Below are 24,847 nucleotides of genomic sequence, written 5' to 3'. Positions count from 1 at the left end.
TAAATTCCCAATCTGTATGTCTTTGAAATGGCCTTACTCATACTGAGCCTGTCCTCTGTATCTACACCGATCAAGACCCGTGTTACACCTATGAATAATGTGGATGTGCCCAGGCTTGGACTGGTCCACAGGAGAACAGGAGAATCCTCTGGTGGGCCGCTGTGCAGGAGTGGATCACCAGCCTCGTATATGAGCAGTACTTGGCACAATATACTTGATTCTCTATGTACAGGCAAAGGCAACATCTTATTCATTTTACAAACTACCCAGTTCATTATTATATACATTTGTGATTGAGGAAAATGTCACATTTCAATGTAACTAAAAAATGGGGCCCTGGCGTTGGTTACTGGTGGGCCCATACCTACCTTCCAGGTAGTCCAAGCTAATCTCTGTAACCCCGCCCCCATCACTGATTGAAAGTTTGCTAACAAAGTACACCGAAAGTTGCCAATCGGTGCGGTCGGCGGGGTTATACACATCTCAGCATTCCGACCACTGCTACAACAGGGAAAACGGGATTCTATGAAAACTGTAGTACAATAAGTGATACATCGCTGGAATCAGAGTCTCTGTCTCTACATCATACTGCTCTCAGATTACATAACAAAAACCTGCAGACAGATTCCCTTTAAGTGAATGATCCTAGGCTGAGTTGCCATACACAACCCGTGGACAGGTTTGTCATTAATTTTGCAATAAAGAGGCCAATTTTTCAAATCCCGGACAACTCCATTAAGAATCCAAAATGAGATAATACTGACTATGATATAAAACAGGCAAAATGCAGATGTCAGTATGAATTATTTTTTCCCATTTATGTAAGAAAAGTAGAATTATTTTTAAAAATTCAGAAATGTGTAAATTTGTAATTAGGTTCCTCATTGTAAATTCTTTCCCTTCCATTCTATGCGATTACTCCACAGAGATCTGAGAAGGTTAGGCTGCGTTTCTGATGCCGGCCACGCTCGTATCCTTTTTATCTAAATATCTCATTTTTTTATGATCTGAAAGCAGCATGTTGTGTTCACAAAGACCCTGATTCCAGAGATTTATCATGTGCTGGGCTGCTTGCTGTAGTTTTGATAAAATCACTGTTTTATCTGCTGTTTTATTTGCTGCAGATCTGACATTTCACTGACTGCTGAGCTCTGTATAACCCCGCAAATCTGAAATCTGTCTTGTGGTTCTTGTTTATCTTTATTTATAGTTTTCAGTTAATGAGATTCTCGTGCTCTGGGGCGGCCTGTGGGCAGGGCTGTGGGTGGGGGCAGGGTTTTATGTGGTGCTTTGCTTAGATATAAATCTCTATAGATTATGACAGGTCACTGATCCCTCAATGACCGACCCCCTATTTTACATACTGAGTATAATATAATAATATAACACAGCCTGCGCTGTAGCATGATACGGTGGATAATATGCCTGTTTTCATGTTATTGACTCATTTAGCTTCATTGTAAAAAATTTCATAAAAATTTGTTATTCAAAATGGCGTCGGCGGCCGCGTCTGCACCATAGCAACTGTCATGTTCCGATACAAGCTACTGTGCCATTTTGCGAGAGAAAGAAAAATTTAGGCTCCATCAAGATGGTGCCAGCAGCGCCTGCGCAGTAGAAACGCAATAGAAGCTACTGTCCAGGCGCCATTTAAATTTTTTTTTTTTTACAACAAAACTGTATGTGTTAACAACATGAAAACAGGCATATTATCATCCACCTTATAATGCTACAGTGTTGGCGCCTGCCTGATGAATGTGATTTTTTTTTCAAACCATAATTCGATGCAGTATGTAAAATAGGGGACAAGTTACTGAGGGATCTGTCATAAGCCACAAGGATGAATATCTAAGCAAAGCACCAGATAAAGTCCCTCCCACAGCCCCCCATAAGACCACCCAAAGCCCCGAAGCAAGGGAGTATCTCATTAACTGAAAGCTAGAAATAAAGATTAAACAAGAACCACAAGACGGATTTCATCACCAGGTATGATTGTAATCAGTATAACGGCGCCGACCTGACACTGTGTGTAGGTTACTGTGCACAATCCTGCTGACAGGTTCCCTTGAAGGTCTACAATACATGTAGTATTTAGAGGATAAAAACATAAGAAATGATTTACTAGTCAGGAATCAGATTGTTGCCGGGATTAAAGTACTTACCAAACCATGCCTGCTGTTCTCCTTCCACCTCTATAGCGAGTCCAAAATCGGCCAATTTAACAGCTGCGCCTTTTAGCTTAGAAGCCAGTAACAGGTTTTCTGGCTATGGAAGTGAAAAGAGAGAAAGAATGAGCTGGATTTGACTTTCCATATATCAAAAAGCACCCGACTATAGTCTCCAGTGATGACGGGGTCACGTAATGCAATCTGTGTGTTATTACAGCAGCTTTGATCAAGGCTTTACTGTAACGTAACAATGATGTATACCGAATACAGTAAGGGAATATCAAAGCGACTGGACCTGCGGGAAATACTGAAGAAGTCCACAGCATTTATATGGATACTTCTATTCAGACAAGTGGTGAAAGGTCCTCAAGATGTCTAAATGGTTGTGTCCCACCTGAGACACCAGGACTATGATGAAATCATGCTTGCCCAGAGCAAAAGTAAAGAAAAAAATATACATTGGTTAGTTAGCTTCTTACAGAAAGTCTATAATACTTATAAGAATGATTCAAAAGATAGTCAGATATGAGGATAGATAGGTCGATAGATAATAGATGATAGATAATAGATAGATTGATAGATAGACAGATAGATATAGATATGAGAATAGATAGATAATAGATAGATTGATAGATAGACAGATAGATATAGATATGAGAATAGATAGATAGGTAGATAGATAGTGTGAAAACACAGGGGTCCTCTATCCAAAACCGCATGGACCAGGGCACGTCCCAGCGAACAACCGCTCTCCTTTTCACGTGGTCGTAATACTACTCAGACAACACAGGGTGAGGGTAAAACAGTGTGGCACTACTTTATTAAACCACAAAAACAGGCAAATAACATGTTGAACAGCCCGAGCAAAATACCCAAGATGGTGCAAATTTACAGAGTCTCATCCTTTCGATGACTCGCCGGGATAATGGCAGCTGTTTCTTCAGAGCTCCCAGGGTTGACTAACCCACCTGTGGCACACACAGAGAGGAGGTAGGTTAGGAAGCTGACAGTCCATTGAGGTACAAGGCCAGTTGATCGAAGGGTCACAACCTGGCTTTCTCTATTGAGCCAGGTGACCATTCCTGCCTTTTACAAACATATCCATGAGGTTCAGGTGACCGGTGAGGTCAAATCTCGACTACCCCAAACGTATCCATGGTTCAGTGAAGGTCAATGGAGCATCTGTATTCTTTCAGCCAGTGCCGTGGTGCTCTAAGCTGGCATCATGTAGAATGGCAAATCTTTGTCCCTCGTGATGGAGCCATGATGTCTTGGCTGCTGTCCTGTAGAGAGTCTCAGGTTCTTTGGATGTCTCAATGTATTTCTGTATATGGAGGTATCTGTTACAGAGGCACATATATCCTCTTTTTATAGTGAACAACTGTCCTTCAAACCAGCATCCAGAGGTAAAGTGTTGTGAATTCTGCTCTTGGGCTCCCTCCGGTGGTTATGAGTGGTAGTGCTGCTGTCTTTGGATCGCAGCATTTATCAGGTGTGTCCACTTATTGCAATTTGGACTGGGCTATATAGTCTTGCTTGATCCTTTAGTCAGTGCCAGTTGTCCATTGTTTTTGGAGGATTCTCATCCCTACCTGGTCTCTCCTGTTTTGCTGTTCTTTTCAACAAAGATAAGTTCTGGCTTTGTTTTTGCTGTCCACATGCTGTGGGCCTTATAGATCAGTGCATTTTCATGTTTTGTCTTGTCCAGCTTTGTCTGTGTAGGGATTTTTTGCAGCCAAGCAGTATTTCTGGAGATGCAGATATACCCTCCATGTCTTTAGTCAGATGTGGAGATTTGTATTTTCTGTGGTGGATATTTTCTAGTGTTTTTATACTGACCGCATAGTACTCTGTCCTATTCTTTCTTTTTAGCTAGAAAGGCCTCCTTTGCTAAATCCTGATTTCAGTCTGCGTATGTCATTTCCCTCTCCTCTCACAGTCAATATTTGTGGGGGGCCATCTATCCTTTGGGGATTTTCTCTGAGGCAAGATAGTCTTCCCGTTTCTATCTTTAGGGGACGTTAGTTCTTAGGCTGTGTCGAGGTGTCTAGGGAGTGTTAGGTACATCCCACGGCTACTTCTAGTTGCGGTGCTAAGTTCAGGGTCTGCGGTCAGTACAGGTACCACCTTCTCCAGAGTACATCTCATGCTGCTCCTAGGCCACCAGATCATAACAGTAAAGGGGAAGAATGGTGATGAGATCAATTTGCATTGTTTCATTATTTAATCTATTTGCATAGTTTTTCCTCCTTTGTTTTGCAAGTCAACAAGCTAGCTGACCTGAATAATGTGTAATCAACATATCAGCAAACATCATTGTTTAATTATCCTGTGTCTCTAGTCATCCAGGATAACAGCACAATATGTTACTTCAAATGTCAACTTACAAGTTAATATTACAGGCTCATACTAACAAAAGTCTGTGTTTTCTTGACCGACCAGAAAGAAACACATAAATTCAAAAGTCAGCATATAGATAACAGTCTATTCCTCCTGGCTTATTGAAAAAAGACGTCTGGTTAATTAAGATAAAATGCTGTGTTGTCACAGATAGATAGATAGATAGATAGATAGATAGATAAATAGATAGATAGATAGATAGATAGATAGATAGATAGATAGAAAGGAGGATATATAAATATAGATAGACAGACAGACAGACAGATAGATAGATAGATAGATATAAGATATAGATAAATAAGATATTTTTCACTTGATGTGTTAACAATGTTTGATTGTAAAATCCCTTTAAATATCTGTATGTGCAACATTAACACTGCTTGAGAAAAGGCTCATTGTAGCCGAAACGTTGCCACGCCACTGGAGTGCAGCCTCTTTATTCTACTTTTTTATCTACTTGTCTATCTATTTTCCCATCCAATTCATGAAAAGTACCAGTATTTTTAGCCAAAAATGCACCTCCAGTCCATAATAACCGCATCATTTCTGGTGTGGCGTACTGTGGCACATTCCACTCAGAAGAGGGGCCGAATTCATTCAGTTCTCTATGCATGTTAATGCATTTAATGCCTCTTCTACTCCATCCCGATTGGTGTAGCGTGAGTGCGCTCTACGCCAGTCTCGACCCCTATGTCTATCTATCTACATATCTATCTAAGTAGCTGTAATGCACTGCATTGTAATTTTTGAGAGAGATTTAATGAAAGATGTGTATCCCCCTAGTATTCAGGGCACCTTGAAGGGAAACTGTAACCAGACGTTTGCTACTTCATGTAAGAGCAGCATAAAGTCATTAAAGAGACCCTGATTCCAGCGATTGGTCACTTAGTTTACTGGGTGCAGTAGTTGCGACACAATCACAGTTTTTAGATGTAGCATGTAGCAGAGCTCAAAAGCTGCCATCATTCACACAACAGCTTTATGTGTACATTGTATGTTGACAGTGAGCTGCTTATCAGAGGAGGGGCGGAGTCGGACAATGGCTCACAAGAGCTGTAGTGATAATCTCCTGGAAATAAAAAAAAATAATTGTATGGAAACAACAGCACACAGCCTAATAAGTGACACATCCCTGAAATCTGTGTCTTCAGCTCCTATTGCCTGCTGTCTTTAGATTTTCATGTCAAAAACCTGCTGACAGATTCTCATCTGTTCCTTTTCAATGTGTCTTCATCCAGCATAACATCAGGCTATAATCACTGGGGAAGTACAGATAGTGTGAAGACAGGCACTTATCTAATTGTAGAATTATCACTGGTGTTAAGGTATCTTATGTATCCCTTGGCCAGGGAACACCTGACATATTATCTACCTACATATCTTTACAACACATAAATACAAAATCACTGGGAATTTTAACCCCTTACCAGATCCCCTGCTTTGATGTGTGCTCCGGTGGTGAGCCCGCATCAAAGCCGGGACATGTCAGCTGTTTTGAACCTGTCACATGATCGGGGGTCAGCGATGCGTCAGCATAACAACCAGAGGTCTCCTTGCCGATCGAGTTGTGCCAGCTTCTAGCCTCCCATGGACACTATTGAAGCAAGGCAAAAGTTAAAAAAATGTTTAAAAAAATATTTAAAAAATTAAAAAAAAATATAAAAGTTTAAATCACCGCCCATTCGCCCCATTCAAAATAAAAAAAAAATCAAACCTACACTTATTTGATATCGCCGTGTTCAGAATAGCCTGATCTATCAATAAAAAAAAGGATTATCCTGATCGCTAAACGGTTTAACAAGAAAAAAATTTGAAACGCCAGAAGTACATTTTTTTGGTCGCCGTGACATTGCAATAAAATGCAATAACGGGTAATCACAAGAACGTATCTGCACCAAAATGGTATCATTAAAAACGTTAGCTCAGCATGCAAAAAATAAGCCCTCAACCGACCCCAGGTCACGAAAAATAGAGACGCTACAGGTATCGGAATATTGCGCAATTTATTTTATTTTAGCAAAGTTTGGAATTTTGTTTTACCACTTAGATAATATGTAACCTAGTCATGTTTGGTGTCTATGGACTCATAATGACCTGGAAAATCAAAATAGTAGCTCAGTTTTAGCATTTAGTGAACCTAGCAAAAAATCCAAACAAAAAACAAGTGTGGGATTGCACTTTTTTGCAATTTCACGACACTTGGAATTTTTTTCCCAGTTTCTAGTACACGACATGCTAAAACCAATGATGTCGTTCAAAAGTGCAACTCGTCACGCAAAACATAAGCCCTCACATGACCATATTGACGGAAAAAAAAGTTATGGCTCTGGGAAGGAGGGGAGCGAAAAATGAAAACGCAAAGCCGAAAAAGGGCAAGGTCTTGAAGGGGTTAAAGAAGCACTCCTCCTTCCATGAATATTTTCATTTAGCACTGTGTACTTACAATTGCTCATTTTGCCTTTCTACCCAGATAATTTTTCTCTTTTCTCTGCTCTATGTAGAAATAGGAAGTCTCTTTTCCCTGAAACAATCCTTCCCTTCTTCAACTCCTGACCAACTCCTCTGTAAAATAAATAATAATAAAAACAAATGGTGTAAGCTCCTGCATAATTTTCATAACCAGCAGAGGGAAAGCCGCAATAACCAGGAACCTTCCCCTCCTGATAATATAAGCCCACAGCTGTCTGTTTTACCTTTGCTGGTTATCAAAAATAAGGGGGATCCCACATCGATTTATTAATTAGTTATTTATCTAACAGGTTGAATAAACCTAAACACCCTTTAGTGCCATATGAAATAATAAGTAGCGGACTTGTGACATTATATATCTACAGGATATCTATATATTCTATATATCTATTCTATCTCTAATATATCTAATATCTTTCTATTATCTATTTATATCTATCTATGTATCTGTATATATATTGCTTAGTTTTGTAAGCTAGCTTTAAATTACCTAGAGAATTGCAGTATGTAAAAATGCATTGCATACGGATAGTAGGTGAGAAAAATCACATTGCACTCACATCACAGAATCATAGAATGTTAGAGTTGGAAGGAACCTCCAGGGTCATCGTGTCCAACCCCCTGCTCAATGCAGGATTCACTAAACCATCTCAGACAGATGTCTGTCCAGGATCTGTTTGAAATGGTGAGTTCTCCTACAATGGGAGACTTCAGGCAGATATCTGTCCAGCCTCATTTTGAGATGGTGAGTTCTCCTTCAATGGAAGTCTTCAGACATATGTCTGTCCAGTCTCTGTTTGAAGACTTCCATTGAAGGAGAACTCACCACTTCACGTGACAGCCTGCTCCACTCATTGATCACCCTCACTGTCAAAAAGTTTTTTTCTAATATCTAATTTGTATCTTCTCCCTTTCAGTTTCATTCCATTGCTTCTTGCGTTTTCATGTGCAAATGAGAATAAGGATGATCCCTCTAGACGAAACGTTTCAATATCTGGATAGTGTCCTGTAATCTTATGACGATCCTCTTATGGAATTCTAATAAAGTAAGAAATTGTTTTACCAGAGATGTTTAATTGTTCTGCTTGGCCGACGGGCTGGAGTCATATGTGGTGGTGGAGACATTATAGTGGTGAACTAAGAAAACCCTTTTCCTTGTTTGAGAGGTATGTTCTTTCCAATTTCTAGGCAGCCTGACCCCTTTATGTGAGTCACTGAGGTTGTTTGAGTATCAGTCAACGTTTCGAGCCAGGTCAGACCAGTTCTCCTCTCCTTTTTTGATATTAATCAGATTTTTCCAAAAATAAGAATTGGTATGGAAAACGTTATATAAACATCACTTTGTCCTGAATTACGTTTGTGCTCCATCAGTGAATAAAAAAAAAGTTACATTTTGATGCATCACTGACTCGAAATGTGTGTCGCCAGACTCACATCTGCCGATATAAGAGCTTTTTAGCTTTGAAGCCACTAACACAAGAGTAGAGAATCCATCAGATGTCTCGAGAGACTGTGAGATGCTTCGATATGCTTAAAAGCTAAGGTTCACTGTGAAAATGCCTTACGATATAAACCAAAGAGCCTGAGATCCCGAGAGCGCCCAAGGCTGGATGATGGCTACACAACGCAAGATGACTGACTTGGTAAATAGAAAATTAAGTTTACCTAAGGGAATTCTGATTTTATCACACGCAGAAATGTCACTGACTTAAAGGACATTACACAAATAAAATGGGCCATAGAAGATTTTCATATTTCAACACCATAACACGTTTTATTCGCCTTCCTAAACTCTTTGCGGAGAACAGAAGTATTAGAAGAGACTTACATGCCCCTAGGCACCATGCGTAGCAGAGCTGCTTCACTGCACGGTGGTCTTGGGTTGTTATCTGACCACGGTGCTTTGCGCATGTAGATTGTATTGTGTTTTCATCCAGTTTCTCGTAAATTAAACCAAGGGGTGTACATTATTTCTGATGGGTGGGGAGAGCTATATTAAATAAAACAGGACTTTGTAAAGCAAATGTCATCTATTATATGATAGCAAATCCTAGAAATTCTGTATGACTGAAAGTATACAATCCCATTTCTTGTTTCAAGGTACTGTCAATCGGATGATCGAAGGTAGCACTCTGCCTCCTAAAAGGGCTAATCCCAAGGTAATAGAATAACTTACTGATCGTTGGGAGTCTCATCATTGGGCACCGTAGTGATCCAGAGAATGGGGCTGTGGAATCAGGGAACTGTGCTCTGATGAGCCCCATCGTGAATGGAGTAAAAGTTGACCATACAGGACCTCCACTAGGCTCTGTGTAGCATAGCGAGGATCGGTAGCCGTGGGCGAGATACTTATCTCTTGCGCCCCGGCACGTTACATGAAGGTGGGGGTCCTGGCTGGGTGTGTGAACTTGTGCTGTGAGGGCGCTATGCCTGTGGAGGCCGCTTGTAACCGATGACGCTGGTTTGCCAGGACAACATGTTTCAAAGTTCAATGAGGGAGACCACCATTAAAATATAAACTTTTTACAGAATGAGAACTTGGTAGAGAATATATACGGGAGATAGGAGGTACACGAACTTACAAATGTTCCCTTCACAATTTGGAGCATTTTCTACACAGTTGCAATTCCTTCCTCTTTACTCTTTTTACTTATTCTCTGTATTCACTATCTCTCACTACTTCACCACAACCCAGCTCGACAATACAGTTCAGCTTAGCAAGAGTCCTTTACTCAAACCGCGAATCCTCATCTTCTTTCCTCTTATGGGAGCTGTGATGCCAGTATGGCTGATACTTATCTTCTCTAATGTTAACGCACTGGAACTCCCACCTGGGTCACACTACTCAGCTCGCTTAATCAGTCCTGTATAAACGATTAACTTCTGCAATTATAAACTCTGAATCGTACTGCTAGGCATCCTGTCCCAGGACCCGTCTCCAGAGAATCACTCTGTCTCTCAGTCACTTTTGCTCTTTACTGCTCACACTATCTCTCTCCTGGTCTTCTCTCACTTTAGTGACACCCCAGAATGCAGCACTGCTCACATTGAACTCCAGGTCTTTTCTCTATGCACTCCAGGCCCTACCTCTCCTTCTAACAGGAAACTGTAACATTCCCCCTCATTCTAGCCCCTCCTACTTTGGGCTAGTCCCAACCATTAACTCTCACTCTCCCTATGGTCGAGCATCACATAATACCAAGATCACTAACCATGTCACACCCATTACACATTATAAAAATTTACATATTCTTCAGGGGGGAACGTGGGCAGTATATCCATCTTCTTACATCTGCACAGTCCTCGGCTATTTTGGGAAGTCTCACAGACAGTTAATGGAGTGGAGGTCGAGCATTCATTCCTCCGCTCCATTAAAGACAGGGCCCAGAGGCAGTTCCCAAGATTCAGAGCCCTGTTCTCAGGAATACAAGGAATCCTAGCAGACAGACCCCCGCGATCAGTGAGTTAACCCATATAGTTTTGATAGGGAATACGTTACTATCTTGAGTATAGATTTTTTAGAGATCAGAAAATGCACATGGAGGTAGGGAGTCTTTTAACAGATTTTCAGTCTCTGAGAAACGCAGTAGACCACACCACCTCCTGTGATCACAGCTGAGCCTTCACGCCCACAACGGAGATACAACCGCCGGACCTCGGGTGCTCCTGCCAACAACACATGCCAATGGATCCAATGAAGATAAAGAAAGGCAGCACTCACCGATCCTTCCAAGACAGGTATCTTTATTAATCCAGGATAAAAAGTATTCACGACCGGGGGTACAGGTATAAAGAGTGCGGCGGGCCTGACGACGGCCGTTTCGCACCCTCCTGGTGCTTCTACGGGTCCTGTACCCCCGGTCGTGAAGACTTTTTATCCTGGATTAATAAAGATACCTGTCTTGGAAGGATCGGTGAGTGCTGCCTTTCTTTATCTTCATTGGATCCTTTAACAGATTTTGCTTAGTCTCCCAGAAGTTACACCTTGGACCTGATCAGAGGATTCTCTGGCTGAGACCTCAGCGATCAGCTGCGAAAAGTGAAGGATACAAGATCAACAGTCCAGTTTATAATGCACAGACATACCAGGTCCTCCAAATTAAGACGTTATTTGTAGCTTGTTTTGACTATAGGTAACAAATGAGAGACTCCAAAAAATGCTATTTCCAAATATTAACTCAGAAATCCCCATTACGATATTTTAAAATGGTTATTGTAAACTCGTTTATCCATTTATATACTCCCATCCATTAGTAGGCATAGTCTCTTTAAATACATATGTCATGGTAACTAATATTGGGACTTTGGGATACAGCTGATATTGGCCCCATCCTCTTGAGAAAAGGAAATGGATGACCAAATGAAACAACACAGGTCCCCCCTGTGTTAGGAATGGGTAGGTCAATAAATGGGAAACGAAAAGTAGTAGCCTGCGTGGCTGTGCTGGGTTCAAAAAAATCGGGAGGACGTAATGAAGGATTTAAGTAAAGCAGTTTATTCTCAATGTGTTTCGAAGTTAAACCAACGTCTTCATCAGGGGAACTACAGTTAAAACAGTGGTTCTCCTTATGAAAAGTCATAGAATGTTAGAGTTGGAAGGGTCCTCCAAGGTCATCGTGTCCAACCACCTGCTCAATGCAGGAGTCACTAAACCATCTCAGACAGATGTCTCTCCAGCCTCTGTTTGAAGACTTCTATTGAAGGAAAACTACCACCTCTCGTGGCAGCCTCTTCCACTCATTGATCACCCTCACTGTTAAAAAGTTTTTTCTAATATCTAACCTAGTTGGTTCAACTTCGAAACGCGATGAGAATAAACAGCTTGGCTTAAATCCTTCATTATATCCTCTGGGTATTTTTTAACCCAGTACAGCAGCACAGACTATTACTCCTAGTTTCCCCACTTATTGGTCTTCATGGTAGATCTCCCGATCTGAGGATTCTGCAGCATCTGCCACATCTCGATCCCTAAGTTGTGGGTTTTAAGAACCCCAAAAGGCGAGCAAAATCTACTGTATATCTCTTACCTAGACTCATCTATCCACTGGATAAGACCCTATTGTGCTTGGTGTCCCCTCTCCCTTCTAGAGATTGGGTAGGTGGAATAATTCAGCACCCTTAATAATCTTATTATGAGCTGTTTTAACTGTCCTTGTTCTGAATTTAAAATTTTTTTTAAAAAAAAGGTCAATTCCACCAGGAACAGAGCCACATGTGTCCACAGGTTGTGTGTGGTGTTACAGATCAGGTGTTACTTGAAGAAGGGAGAAGGGTGGGCTGCAATTCCAGATACAACCCATGGCCAGGTATGGCACTTTTCTAAAAGAAAGACGTCATGCTTTTGTAACCTAATGCTATCCCGTTAAGTCTTCACTCTACTAGACATTTGCAATGCATAGGTATCACTTTTACGTTGCGTGCAGTCTACTGTTCTGTGTCAGCCATTCTTCTGTGGATTGCTATGGGTAATTTTAGGGTCAGCACTTACAGACAATGAACGCCATTCAGGGTAGCAGCGCAGCAATCAATCCATATCCTTTCATTGCCGGCACAATACCGGAGCGTGAAAGCAGTTTCTCTCGGAAAGGTGTCATTTTCTTGTTCCGCTTCTCACACAGCACTTCAGACTTGTGTTAATAAGTAATGAAAGTATTATTACATTGTGTATATATATACCTTGGGTACTTCATGTTATGTTCCTATATCTGCACATTAGGTCACACTCATAACAGTCCTGTAGTTTTGTCCCGTTGTATATGGCCCCTATTTCAGATGGTGCATAGGGTAGAGTAGGCAATGATGGCGGTTAGTCATGGACAAAGCTGAGGTCTCCAGAACTTGTTTTTTTATTCTTTTTGTTTCTAAAACCTTCTTCAATACAAGTCTGATCTGTGAGAGCTCTAGAACTTCTACTGTAGGATTCTGGCTTCATGGGGATGTACATACCCTATAGTAAGAGGAAGGAGATGGGATAACACCTTGGTTTTTATCTCTTTCTTCACCTCAAGGGTGTTATCAATGACATAGAACTTCTATAAGTGCTTTTTTTCCAAAAGGGAGTTAACAAACTTCTCCACTACTTGGACAACTTCTCATACCCCTTGTTTGGCCCCAATAACATAAAGCTTATACTTACCTCCTGTACATGCGCCATTCCCATTCCCATTTCTCTCGTGCGTGATGTGACACGGGACGCCGGTGACCAATCATCGCTTCCATTACTGTCTCCGCCTTTGGACGTTTTGAGCCTGAAGAGGAAGCCAGGGATCAGCTGTGACCTGGACTTCCTCTTCATGTTCAAAACGTCCAAAGTAGGAGACAGTGATGCCAGCCTTGATTGGGCGCTGGCGTCACATGTCACAACACCGCACAAAAACCCTGTGGAGACTGAGTGCCGACACCGCGGGAACTGTGGCGACATGGGAAGTGGGTATAAGTTTTATTATGCTGTCAGGGCTAAACATTTTGATCAAGAAGGGATTGTCCTAGCAGCGACCAAACCCTTTAACGCACACAATTCCGACAGTCAAATGAGTTTTCTTTCTTCCCCTATATTCTAGGAAATGGACTAAAGATAACTTTCTATTTGTGGGATCCGGTAATTTTAATTGTTGGAGTAAGGCAACTGTATTTTTATGAAAAGTCCTGAGTGTTGAGGCTTTATGAACCCTGTGCACTGGACACAGTCATGAAGGACAGAGAAGAACCTTCCACAACTCTTAACACAATGATGGAAGCTACAATTGTCCAAAATGTCTTGTGTAGAAAAATTAAGATTACTCTTCACTGGACTAAATGACCAAGGCCGACCCCTTGAAACACAAGTCCTTAACATTATACTGCCTCCACTAAACTTTATAGTGGACACAATGCAGTCAGGTGGGTAACATTCTCATGGAATTCGCCAAACCCAGACTTGTTCATCAGACACCAGGTAGAGACTTGATTCGTCACTGCACAGAGCCTGTTTCCTCTGCTCCAGAGTCCAGTGGTAGCAGCTTTACACCACTTCATCTGATGCTAAGCATTGTGCTGATGTAAGGCTTGCATGCTGCAGCTCCATTATGGAAACCCATGTGGTAAAGCTCCGTGTTCACAGTTTTTGTGCTGTTGTTAATAACTGCTAAGTTCCAAGACCCTTAAGGCATTAAATCAGAGCGTTGGCAACTTTTGTGCACTAAGCATCATAGCCCCGTAACTTTACGTGGTCTCGACTTCATAGTTGAGTTGCTGTGGTTCATTTCACTTTTCAATAATACCTACATATGTAATGGTGGAATATTTAGGATGGAAAAAATGAGGATCCTTACACCGGTGAGGAATTTTCTGGAGATTCGGGAATGGGTTGGTCTACTGCCAATGAACAGATAAAAAGTCCGCATACTTTTCTTGCGTAAGGTCCACTGTCATGTATTTTTTGCTCCTAGCGTTCTCATTGGGTTTCAATTATACATATAGCTTAGGTAGTCTCTTTTGCTACATAGAATTCAAAACATATATTTATTAAAAAAGTATCAATAAGTAACATTAATAAAAATAACTATCCTCATAAACAATGAACTAGGGGTACTGTCTGTGCTTTGATTTGGATACACAGGTACAGGGCTTCATACTTCATACATTACTAAATAAATCTCTTAGACCTGATGACGCCGGTGTATTTAGTTTGCAAACCATTGTTATAATGGCTGTTTAATCCTTTATGACAGTGTATGCCATTTACCTAGCCTGATTCACTGCTTCTCAGTGTCCCTCCTCGCTGCTGAGATCTCACACTGCTTAGTACAAGCTGCAGCTTTCAATAAGGCTTTGTGAGCGGTGACTGAATACAAATCAGAGTCATGAGTTATTTTTTTTTTATCTAGAGCAGGACCAATAAAATGCTCATCTGGTTTATGAGATGTATTTGTAAGCCCTGTACCGGAGCGAGGCACTACGAGACAGCCATTTGGACTTGCATGCACTGCAGTAATACAGGTGCTTTACCAGTTGAATATTCATGCTGATTTGCTGGATCCCCCTGTCAATCACATGTGCAGCAATGGCCCAGAAAATTGTATTTTGACCTAAGAGACCATTGTACTTGTAACACATCATTTTCGAATTTAAAGATAACAATAGGATATAATATATGCGTCGTCTTACCTTTAAATCTCTATGCACCACCCCCATCTGGTGACAATGCAGTACTGCCTCTAAGATCTGCTGAATGCAGTGGCTGATCATAAAGGAATCCGCAAGAAAATAGCAGAAGAAAGCAAATCAGGTTAATTTATTAACTACTACCACTTGAGGCATAACTATGGGGGATGATGAGGCTGCAGACCCACATGGACCTAAGGGACCCGCTTCCAAATAAATAAACACAAGGGATTGTCCACTACTTAGATACTGATGGTCAATCCTTTGGATAGGTCCTCAATATTAGATGGGTGGCGGTTGAACACACAGAACCCACTCCAGTTAACTGTTTGTAGCTTCCAAGGTGACCAGATGCACGCAGTGTACAGAACCGAAACACTCGCTTCATCAGGAGCTGAGCCGCGTTACCCAAGAACGGCCACTACACAGTGTACGGAGCTGTTAAAATCTGGCTCTGTAACACAGGGCAAATAGCCGACCTTGGGAGTGGTGGGTCTTGGACACCAACCCTTCTGATATTAATGACTAGAGATGAGCGAATCTCCCGAAATTCGTTACAAGCACAATCGCTCGAATCGGGGGCAGATTGGATTCGGTCTAAATGTAATAGGTCTAAATCAAAAGTAGAAAAAGAGTCCATTCAGCTCACTACTCCGGCGTTAGAGGTAAGTACCCCAGGAAACTTCCAGAGTAGACAGTCTGCGGTCTGGGTGTAGTGCACGGAGTTTGCGCTGGTCTGGTTTCCAGGTCAAACAGTTCTCAATGGTCAAAAATAGGGGGATGTTCTCCAACACCAAAGGAAAGTAGTTAAAACTTACAGTGGCCTTTAATCATACAAAATAAAAAAAATTGGCAGAATGTACGCAAAAAAACATTGCTGACACGTTTCGGGTAGAAAACTGATTTTGATTTAACCCTACGATTAAGGCTAAGTTTTAACTACGTTCCTTTGATGCTGGAGAACATTCCCTTTTGGACTGTTGAGAGCTGAATAAAAAATACCTCTAAAAGACATTTATTATGCTCTCACCTTTCTCCAGACCCCAAAGTATAATAAACGGGGAGCGGAAGTGGTTAAAAAATAATAATCATCATATACTCACCTGTTCTACGCCCTCGACTGACTCCTTATGCCACCCTCACCACCTTCTTACGCCACTTTCACCACCTCTGCTCCTTGGTTTCAGTTCTTCAAACAGCAAGGCCCATGCAGTCACGTGGGAGGCGACATGTGTCATTGACATAAATTAAGTTTGTCATTCGTCAAATGACTTTGGCTTCACGCACTTCATGGGGGGACTGAAAGGGAAACAAGTTGACATATGTCTCCCTCCATTTGACCTTGTGAACCTCACAGCTAAAAGCATTGAAGGCCCGCAGACCCACATGGGGGACTGGGGAGTCAAAGCGGTGTAAGGAGTCAGACGAGGACTAGGAGAGGTGGACAGGTGGCTGTAATGTGGAGTTTTTTTATTTTACTGTAATCCCTTTAATAGAATACTACAAAATGGCGGTTAGCTGATTTTGAGCAAATTGAATGCCAAAAATTTGGGATTTGGGATATGCCAGGATCTGAAATATTAGGGTAATCTGTAATCAATCCATTTTCTCATCTCTATTGATGATGACCTATTATTTCTAAGTCCCATACAATTCCTTTAAATGTGATTACTTATAATATGAAAAAAAGAAGAGGTACTCACTAGTGATGAGTGAGTATACTCATTGCTTGGGTCTCCCCGAGCACGCTCGGGTGGTCTCCGAGTATTTGGATGTGCTCGGAGATTTAGTTTTCATCGCCTCAGATGCATGATTTACGGCTGCTAGACAGCCTGAATACATGTGAGAAATGCCTGTTTGTTAGGGAATTCCCACATGTATGTATGTATTCAGGCTGTCCAGCAGCCGCAAATCATGCAGCTGAGGCAGACGAAAAACTGGTAAATCTCTGAGCACGCCAAAATACTCGGAGACCCAAGCAACAATTCTATTCGCCCATCACTAGTACTCACCATAAATGCAATAAGTGCTTCTCTTATTACAGTAGTCCAAACTTGAGTAGCTAAACATAGGGCTGGAGTTTGCTCACTTCTCTTAACTAGGCTTCCCGTCACTGATAGGCTAGCGCTTCATCCGATGTCATCAGTGATGCGAAACGGCCGTCATGCCCGATCAAGCCCCATGTTTACCTACTCCAGTTTGTATTAATAAAAGAAGCACTTTATGGTGGTCTTTTCCTAGTATGAGAAGTAAATCTATCGTATTGTCGACTTCGCTGAGCACCACCTGCTGTCATTTATTCCTGCACCGATAATATATCAAATATTTTCACTGCCGGTCTTGCACTCGTTTTTAACCTTTAAATATAATACCTATGTAGAGTCAGCAAGTCTTCTGAGAATCCAGCAAAAATACCAAATGTTCATTGACTATTGATATTTGTGGAAGACACTTACCTGGCATCTGCTTCACTGTAATACTCTCTGGCAACAATATCCTCAAACAGCTCTCCACCGGTGACCCTGCGAAGACACAGAGCAGGTGAGGTCAGAAGTCAGAACCTGGTGCTGGGTACAAACACTGCACATGACATAGTTACACATTATTTCTATGCAAATTGCCTTTTCAAAGACAAGGAGGACTTGAATTCTAGTAGCAACTTCTGGAAGAAGCAATCCTAAAAGTCAATATCGACCCTTTAATGAGCCTTGCCACGTGAATTAAAATAAAAACCAAACCAGACACTCTAATTGCAGACACGTGTTCCGGGGTATTTGTCTCTTCTCATTGCAAAGCATTGGCATGTCAGGCATGTCGCTCTTCACAAGGAGAGATGTTATCCCTTAGACATTATTTCTAAAGTCTCCAGACCCCAGTCAGAGGCCTCTGAGACAGCCAAATCAGATAATTTGCTTTGCACTGAGGAGGGGCAACACCCCGGAACACGTGTCTGCAAGCAGAGTATCTGCTTTGGCTTTTATCCTGAGTCAAGTGGTAAGGTTCATTTAAGGGTTGATATTGACTGTTAGGCCGGGATCACACATACGTGTGATACGGCTGAGTCTCGCAGGTGAAATCCCTCCTCTGGCGCCAGCACTTGGGAGCGGAGCGTGCAGCTCCATGTGTTGCTGTGCGGCTGCACGCTCCGCTCCGGAGTGCCGGCGCCAGAGGAGGGATTTCACCTGCGAGACTTGGCCGTATCTCGCGTATGTGTGATCCCGGCCTTAGGATTATTACTGCTAGTAGGTGGCACTAGAGTTCTAATTCGCATCCTCTCTTAAGAGGCAATTTGCATATTAAATTTTCCTAAGGAGCTCTGCATGGCCTTTAAGTCTCCTTACACTGGCATGTCAGGCATGTCACTACCACAGGGAAAGACATTACACATTATTTCTAAAGTCTCTGATATTTTTTTTAAGGTTTACCTATCATAGTTTTCTAAAAATGACCTGTTCATTCTCAGAAATGTCTCTTTCAGGAAGTAACATAGTAACATAGTTAGTAAGGCCGAAAAAAGACATTTGTCCATCCAGTTCAGCCTATATTCCATCATAATAAATCCCCAGATCTACGTCCTTCTACAGAACCTAATAATTGTATGATACAATATTGTTCTGCTCCAGGAAGACATCCAGGCCTCTCTTGAACCCCTCGACTGAGTTCGCCATCACCACCTCCTCAGGCAAGCAATTCCAGATTCTCACTGCCCTAACAGTAAAGAATCCTCTTCTATGTTGGTGGAAAAACCTTCTCTCCTCCAGACGCAAAGAATGCCCCCTTGTGCCCGTCACCTTCCTTGGTATAAACAGATCCTCAGCGAGATATTTGTATTGTCCCCTTATATACTTATACATGGTTATTAGATCGCCCCTCAGTCGTCTTTTTTCTAGACTAAATAATCCTAATTTCGCTAATCTATCTGGGTATTGTAGTTCTCCCATCCCCTTTATTAATTTTGTTGCCCTCCTTTGTACTCTCTCTAGTTCCATTATATCCTTCCTGAGCACCGGTGCCCAAAACTGGACACAGTACTCCATGTGCGGTCTAACTAGGGATTTGTACAGAGGCAGTATAATGCTCTCATCATGTGTATCCAGACCTCTTTTAATGCACCCCATGATCCTGTTTGCCTTGGCAGCTGCTGCCTGGCACTGGCTGCTCCAGGTAAGTTTATCATTAACTAGGATCCCCAAGTCCTTCTCCCTGTCAGATTTACCCAGTGGTTTCCCGTTCAGTGTGTAATGGTGATATTGATTCCCTCTTCCCATGTGTATAACCTTACATTTATCATTGTTAAACCTCATCTGCCACCCTTCAGCCCAAGTTTCCAAGTTTCCAAAATGGAAGTATTTCCATTCCTGTAAATTAATAATGTTTTTGTAATTTTTTTCTGATATCTCTATTTTTTTTGCTTGGAAATAAATAAATATATTATTAACTGGGTGTTACCATTCCAAATCAATGTTCTACTTCAAGGGGCTGCCCGGTCCTAGGTCATCAATATCAAATCAGTGGAGGTCCGAAACTCAACACCCTCATCATTATACTGGTTTTCTTAGCTCCATCTTGGGCTGGATGGGTGCAGTGTATGGAACCGTAACAGCACAGTTACTAACAGTGGCCTTCAATAGGAGGTGAGCTGCAGAAACAGAAAATGGCCACTACAGTTGTATTAAATTGCGGTGTACCGGTTTTGTTCAATGTGTGCATTGACGAAAGCAGGAGTTGAAAAAAGCTGATCGGTGAAGATGCTGGGTGTCAGACCGCACTAAACTGATATTGATGACTTATCCTAAAAAAAGTTATCAATAAAGTCCCGGACAACCCCTTTAAACATAAATACAGTCTATGAATCAAAGTGATGTAGACCATGATATTTACTTTAAGGAGGACGTGTCAATTGCTTAAATATTGAGTTAATTCCTTGTAAAAAACCCTGAGTTCTTCTGATTCTGCTGCTCTTTCCCGTTTTGTGCTGTATTGTCCTATTTCAGAGATATTCATATTTGTTTAATCTGGAGCACAGTATATGAAATTTCAGTTTGTAGTCCAACTGGGCGTTTCTTCAGAATCTTCTCTCGGGGATGCACGCTTTGAACCCTCCCTCCCAGTCATAGAATGGCAGCTCATCTAATAGTCTTGGACGCTGCCAAGCTGTTTTTGACAGTATATTGAAAGGAGGGATGAATGTACAAGTCCCAAGAGAAAACTCTGAAGAAACATCCAGTTGAACTGTAGGCAGAAATTTCACATAATGTGCTCCAGATGAAACAAAAGTGAATATCTCTGCAATGAAGCGAGCTAGATCAAAACGGGAAAAAGCTGCAGAATCTGTTGAGCTCAGGGATTTTTACAAGGTATTTGACTCAATTTTTTTTGAGCAAGTGATTGGTCCTCTTTAAGAGACAATGCCACCTTGTTAATTGTCCATCTTACAAGTGGTAAAGGGCAGAGAGTGATTGTGAACAACACAATAGGTAAAACCGCCAAGGAAAATGTAAGATTCTAACAAGATAATTGTTTCATTAAATAGAAAATGAACTTCATTGCCATTCTAATCACGCATTGCCGCGAGTACGGCAGAGACATCGCCGGTGAACATAGAGAACATACTCACAGATCAAACACTAAATAGTGGTGTCCTTCCTCCGAGATGCTGTCATGTAGTCTCACTGCAAAGGAGGACAGCAAACATTAATATACGCCATTATATTAGCATAGCCTGCAATAAATAATGCAAGAAAATTCATGTTCAGACGGATACAAATGTGCCTGTTATAATCTTGCAGAAATTATCTCGGGAGTGCTGAACACAAAATGTTTTCATAAAAAATGCAATTGCATATTTGCCAGATAACTCCATCTGCAGTTGATGAAAATTGAAAAAATATTAGTTTGCATTACTATCTGCAATCCGTCTTTATGGGGATTGTCACGATTCCTCTGCTCATTGTGTCTTGGACGCAGTAAGAGACAGCTCAGACATCCAATCTAGTGCAGGGACATGCTGAGCTGTTAGTATTTTAATAGACAGCTCAGCCGCCCAATCTGAGACTGGAAGGTGCTGGGCTTCCTTCAGGTGTTCCCTGTCCTAAGTGATTACCTTGCTACCTAGATAAGCTGTCAGTCTCGGATCTCAGCCACTCGTACAATTTGCTCGGTGATGCTGGTTGCCTTGTATTCCTGTCCTCTGCTTGTTGATATATTGCTGTCTGACCTTGGACCTCGTTCTGACCATCCATTTGCCTAGCCCCTTTGCTCTAACCTGCTATTTTCTTGGTATTCTGACCTCGAATCATGACCTGACTACACTTTTGTTTTTCCTCTTTTTAGTTTATAATGTGCTCTCTTGGTATCTGACCGCAGAACGTTTGACCACCCCGCCTCACAGCTTGTCTGTTAGTAGTGACTAGCGTCATAGGGATGTAAGTCATAGGAAGTTCAATAAAATCATACCTTTATATCTGCGATCCAATGTCTTACTCCCGAAAATCCACATTTTTTAAAATATGTAAATGAGCTTTTAAGATCTATGGGCCGGACATAGATCTTCCTGAGAATCTCTGGCGCCGGGAGACAACATGATCAGCAGTCCAAAGTCAGACATTTTACCTGACAGTCGCCAATGCCCCAATACACATTAGTGCAGGAGTGCACAACTCCAGTCCCCAAAGGCCACCAACAGTGCATATTTTCAGGCTTTCCTTAGTATTACACAGGTGATAATTTCATCCCCTACACAGGTGATCATGATTCCAACACCTTGTGCAATGCTATGGAAATCCTAAAAACATGCACTGTTGGTGGCCTTTGGGGACTGGAGTTGTGCACCCCTATAGTATCATCAAGAACGGTCAATATCAGCAGGTTTGGCCAATATAAGTCTAATGTGTATGGGGGCCTGAAGGCAACATTTGTCTTTTCTTGGACACCTACCCATTATAATTTATGGAGCTGTTCACATGGCCAAGGAGACCTGTCCATTTTTTATCTAAGTGATGGAACAAAATCACTACACATACATGCCATCCGTGAGCAATATGAGAAACCCTAGTTGGTTAGTACTGACATACTGAGCAAACACTGCTGAAAATCATTTCATTTTTTTTCACATGTGAAGAAAAAAACCACATCTGAACGATGCCTAAGGTTAATCTGTTCTCCGTGATTTGACAGGTTGCTATTTCAGTACATAAACTGTCTCCCTCTACTGGCCAGCTGCTGTCATGTCACATAGCAATGTATCTCATAATATTTAATAGTATAGCTTTACTATTATTAGCTTTACTATTACACTTTTATTGGGTAGTTGCATTTTTTTATACATTTTATAGACGACATTACATATGTAACAGGTCTGTAATAGGCACAAATAAATGGAAAATGTGAAAAGTTATGTGAACTGACTTGAGTCATTTGCCAAATTTTAAGCACATGTCCATATTATAGATGTGTACCGGCTTTGTAATGTAGTCCTGATGATATTTCATATATGCTCTCTAAACCTTACATATTTTAACACATTAGCCTTTTTTGTATGCGTCCTATGCGATGTCATATATTAAAATAATTTGATACTCAAAAAATAATTTCATACAAAAAAGTTCCCTCATCAAAAAAATAAAAAAATCAGATGCATAATATAGTATATATTTATATAGAAAGATACATATATATATACTAGATTGTGGCCCGATTCTAACGCATCGGGTATTCTAGAATATGCATGTCCCCGTAGTATATGGACAATGATGATTCCAGAATTCGCGGCAGACTGTGCCCGTCGCTGATTGGTCGAGGCAACCTTTATGACATCATCGTCACCATGGCAACCATTATGACATCTACGTTGATACTGTGCCCGTCGTTGATTGGTCGAGGCGAATTCGAGGCAGACTGTGCCCGTCGCTGATTGGTCGAGGCAACCTTTATGACATCATCGACGCCACGCTGTGCCCGTCGCTGATTGGTCGAGGCCTGGCAGCCTCGACCAATCAGAGACGCGGGATTTCCAGGACAGACAGACAGAAAAACCCTTAGACAATTATATATATCTATAATATAACGCTGGGAGCGTCACTCTGTCCGAAGCCTTTATAGACTGCGCAAGCGCCAGATCAGTCTGGGCCTCACAGAGTGACGCTCCCAGGACATCGCGGTATGCGTAAACACTGAACGCACACCGCGATCTCCACCGGATAGCAGGGACCGCCAGGAGGGTAAGTATATTCACCTGTCCCCCGTTCCAGCGCTGCGTGCGGCTCCGTCTCCCGGGTCCTCTGCTGTGATGTTCCCAGTTCAGAGGGCGCGATGACGCGCTTAATGCGCGCCGGCGCCGCCCTCTGACTGAACAGTCACAGCCAGAGGAGCCGGAAGATGGCGGCGCGCAGCAGTGGAACGGGACAGACAGGTGAGTATAGCAAGTGCTGGGGGCCTGAGCTAGCGGTGACTCCTGCACCTGACCCCCACAGCGCGCCGGTGTCCCCGCCTGCCCAGGCCCCCCAGCACTCGGCGCCCAGCGACGATAGGTGAGTATGGTATTTTTTTTTTATATATATATGGCAGCATACGGGTCATATATAATGGAGCATCTTATGGGGGGCATATAATACAATGGTGGCGCAGGATGGCAGCAGCACATGACAGAACGGGGGTGAAGGATGGCAGCAGAACATGACAGAACGGGCGCAGGATGGGAGCAGCACATGACAGAACAGGGGCGCAGGATGGGAGCAGCACATGACAGAACGGGGGGGGCGCAGGATGGGAACAGCACATGACAGAACGGGCGCACGATGGCAGCAGCACATGACAAAACGGGCACAGGATGGGAGCAGCACATGACAGAACGGGGGCGCAGGATGGCAGCAGCACATGACAGAACGGGGGCGCAGGATGGCAGCAGCACATGACAGAACAGGCGCAGGATGGGAGCAGCACATGACAGAACGGGGGCACAGGATGGGAGCAGCACATGACAGAACGGGGGCGCAGGATGGCAGCAGCACATGACAGAACGGGCGCAGGATGGGAGCAGCACATGAAAGAACGGGGGCACAGGATGGGAGCAGCACATGACAGAACGGGGGCACAGGATGGGAGCAGCACATGACAGGATGGGAGAAGCAAATGACAGAATGGAGGCGCAGGATGGGTGCAGAACATGTCAGAATGGAGGCACAGGATGGGTGCAGCACATGTCACAATGGGGGCGCAGTATGGGAGCAGCACATGACAGAACGGGGGCGCAGGATGGCAGCAGCACATGACAGAACGGGGGCGCAGGATGGGAGCAGCACATGACAGAACGGGGGGGGCGCAGGATGGGAACAGCACATGACAGAACGGGCGCACGATGGCAGCAGCACATGACAAAACGGGCACAGGATGGGAGCAGCACATGACAGAACGGGGGCGCAGGATGGCAGCAGCACATGACAGAACGGGGGCGCAGGATGGCAGCAGCACATGACAGAACAGGCGCAGGATGGGAGCAGCACATGACAGAACGGGGGCGCAGGATGGGAGCAGCACATGACAGAACGGGGGCGCAGGATGGCAGCAGCACATGACAGAACGGGCGCAGGATGGGAGCAGCACATGAAAGAACGGGGGCACAGGATGGGAGCAGCACATGACAAAACGGGGGCACAGGATGGGAGCAGCAC

At 42.7% G+C, this 24,847-nt stretch overlaps 1 protein-coding gene across 3 annotated transcripts in view; it reads right to left on the bottom strand.

Annotated features, from left to right (window-relative positions):
- CAMK2A (calcium/calmodulin dependent protein kinase II alpha) overlaps positions 1-24,847 on the bottom strand; it is a 219,340-nt gene that overhangs the window by 65,812 nt on the left and 128,681 nt on the right. For all 3 annotated transcript variants that reach the window (XM_069763577.1, XM_069763576.1, XM_069763578.1), the window contains exons 4-7: positions 20,797-20,851; positions 17,636-17,701; positions 15,183-15,255; positions 2,163-2,265 (exon numbers count right to left, since the gene is read on the bottom strand). In XM_069763577.1, the coding sequence (XP_069619678.1) occupies positions 2,163-2,265; positions 15,183-15,255; positions 17,636-17,701; positions 20,797-20,851 (297 nt within the window). The remainder of the gene's footprint in view (positions 1-2,162; positions 2,266-15,182; positions 15,256-17,635; positions 17,702-20,796; positions 20,852-24,847) is intronic.

Source organism: Ranitomeya imitator, chromosome 4, assembly GCF_032444005.1.
Source record: "Ranitomeya imitator isolate aRanImi1 chromosome 4, aRanImi1.pri, whole genome shotgun sequence".
In the NCBI taxonomy this organism is placed as follows: domain Eukaryota; kingdom Metazoa; phylum Chordata; class Amphibia; order Anura; family Dendrobatidae; genus Ranitomeya; species Ranitomeya imitator.
This window is presented reverse-complemented; position numbering and strand designations above follow the sequence as displayed.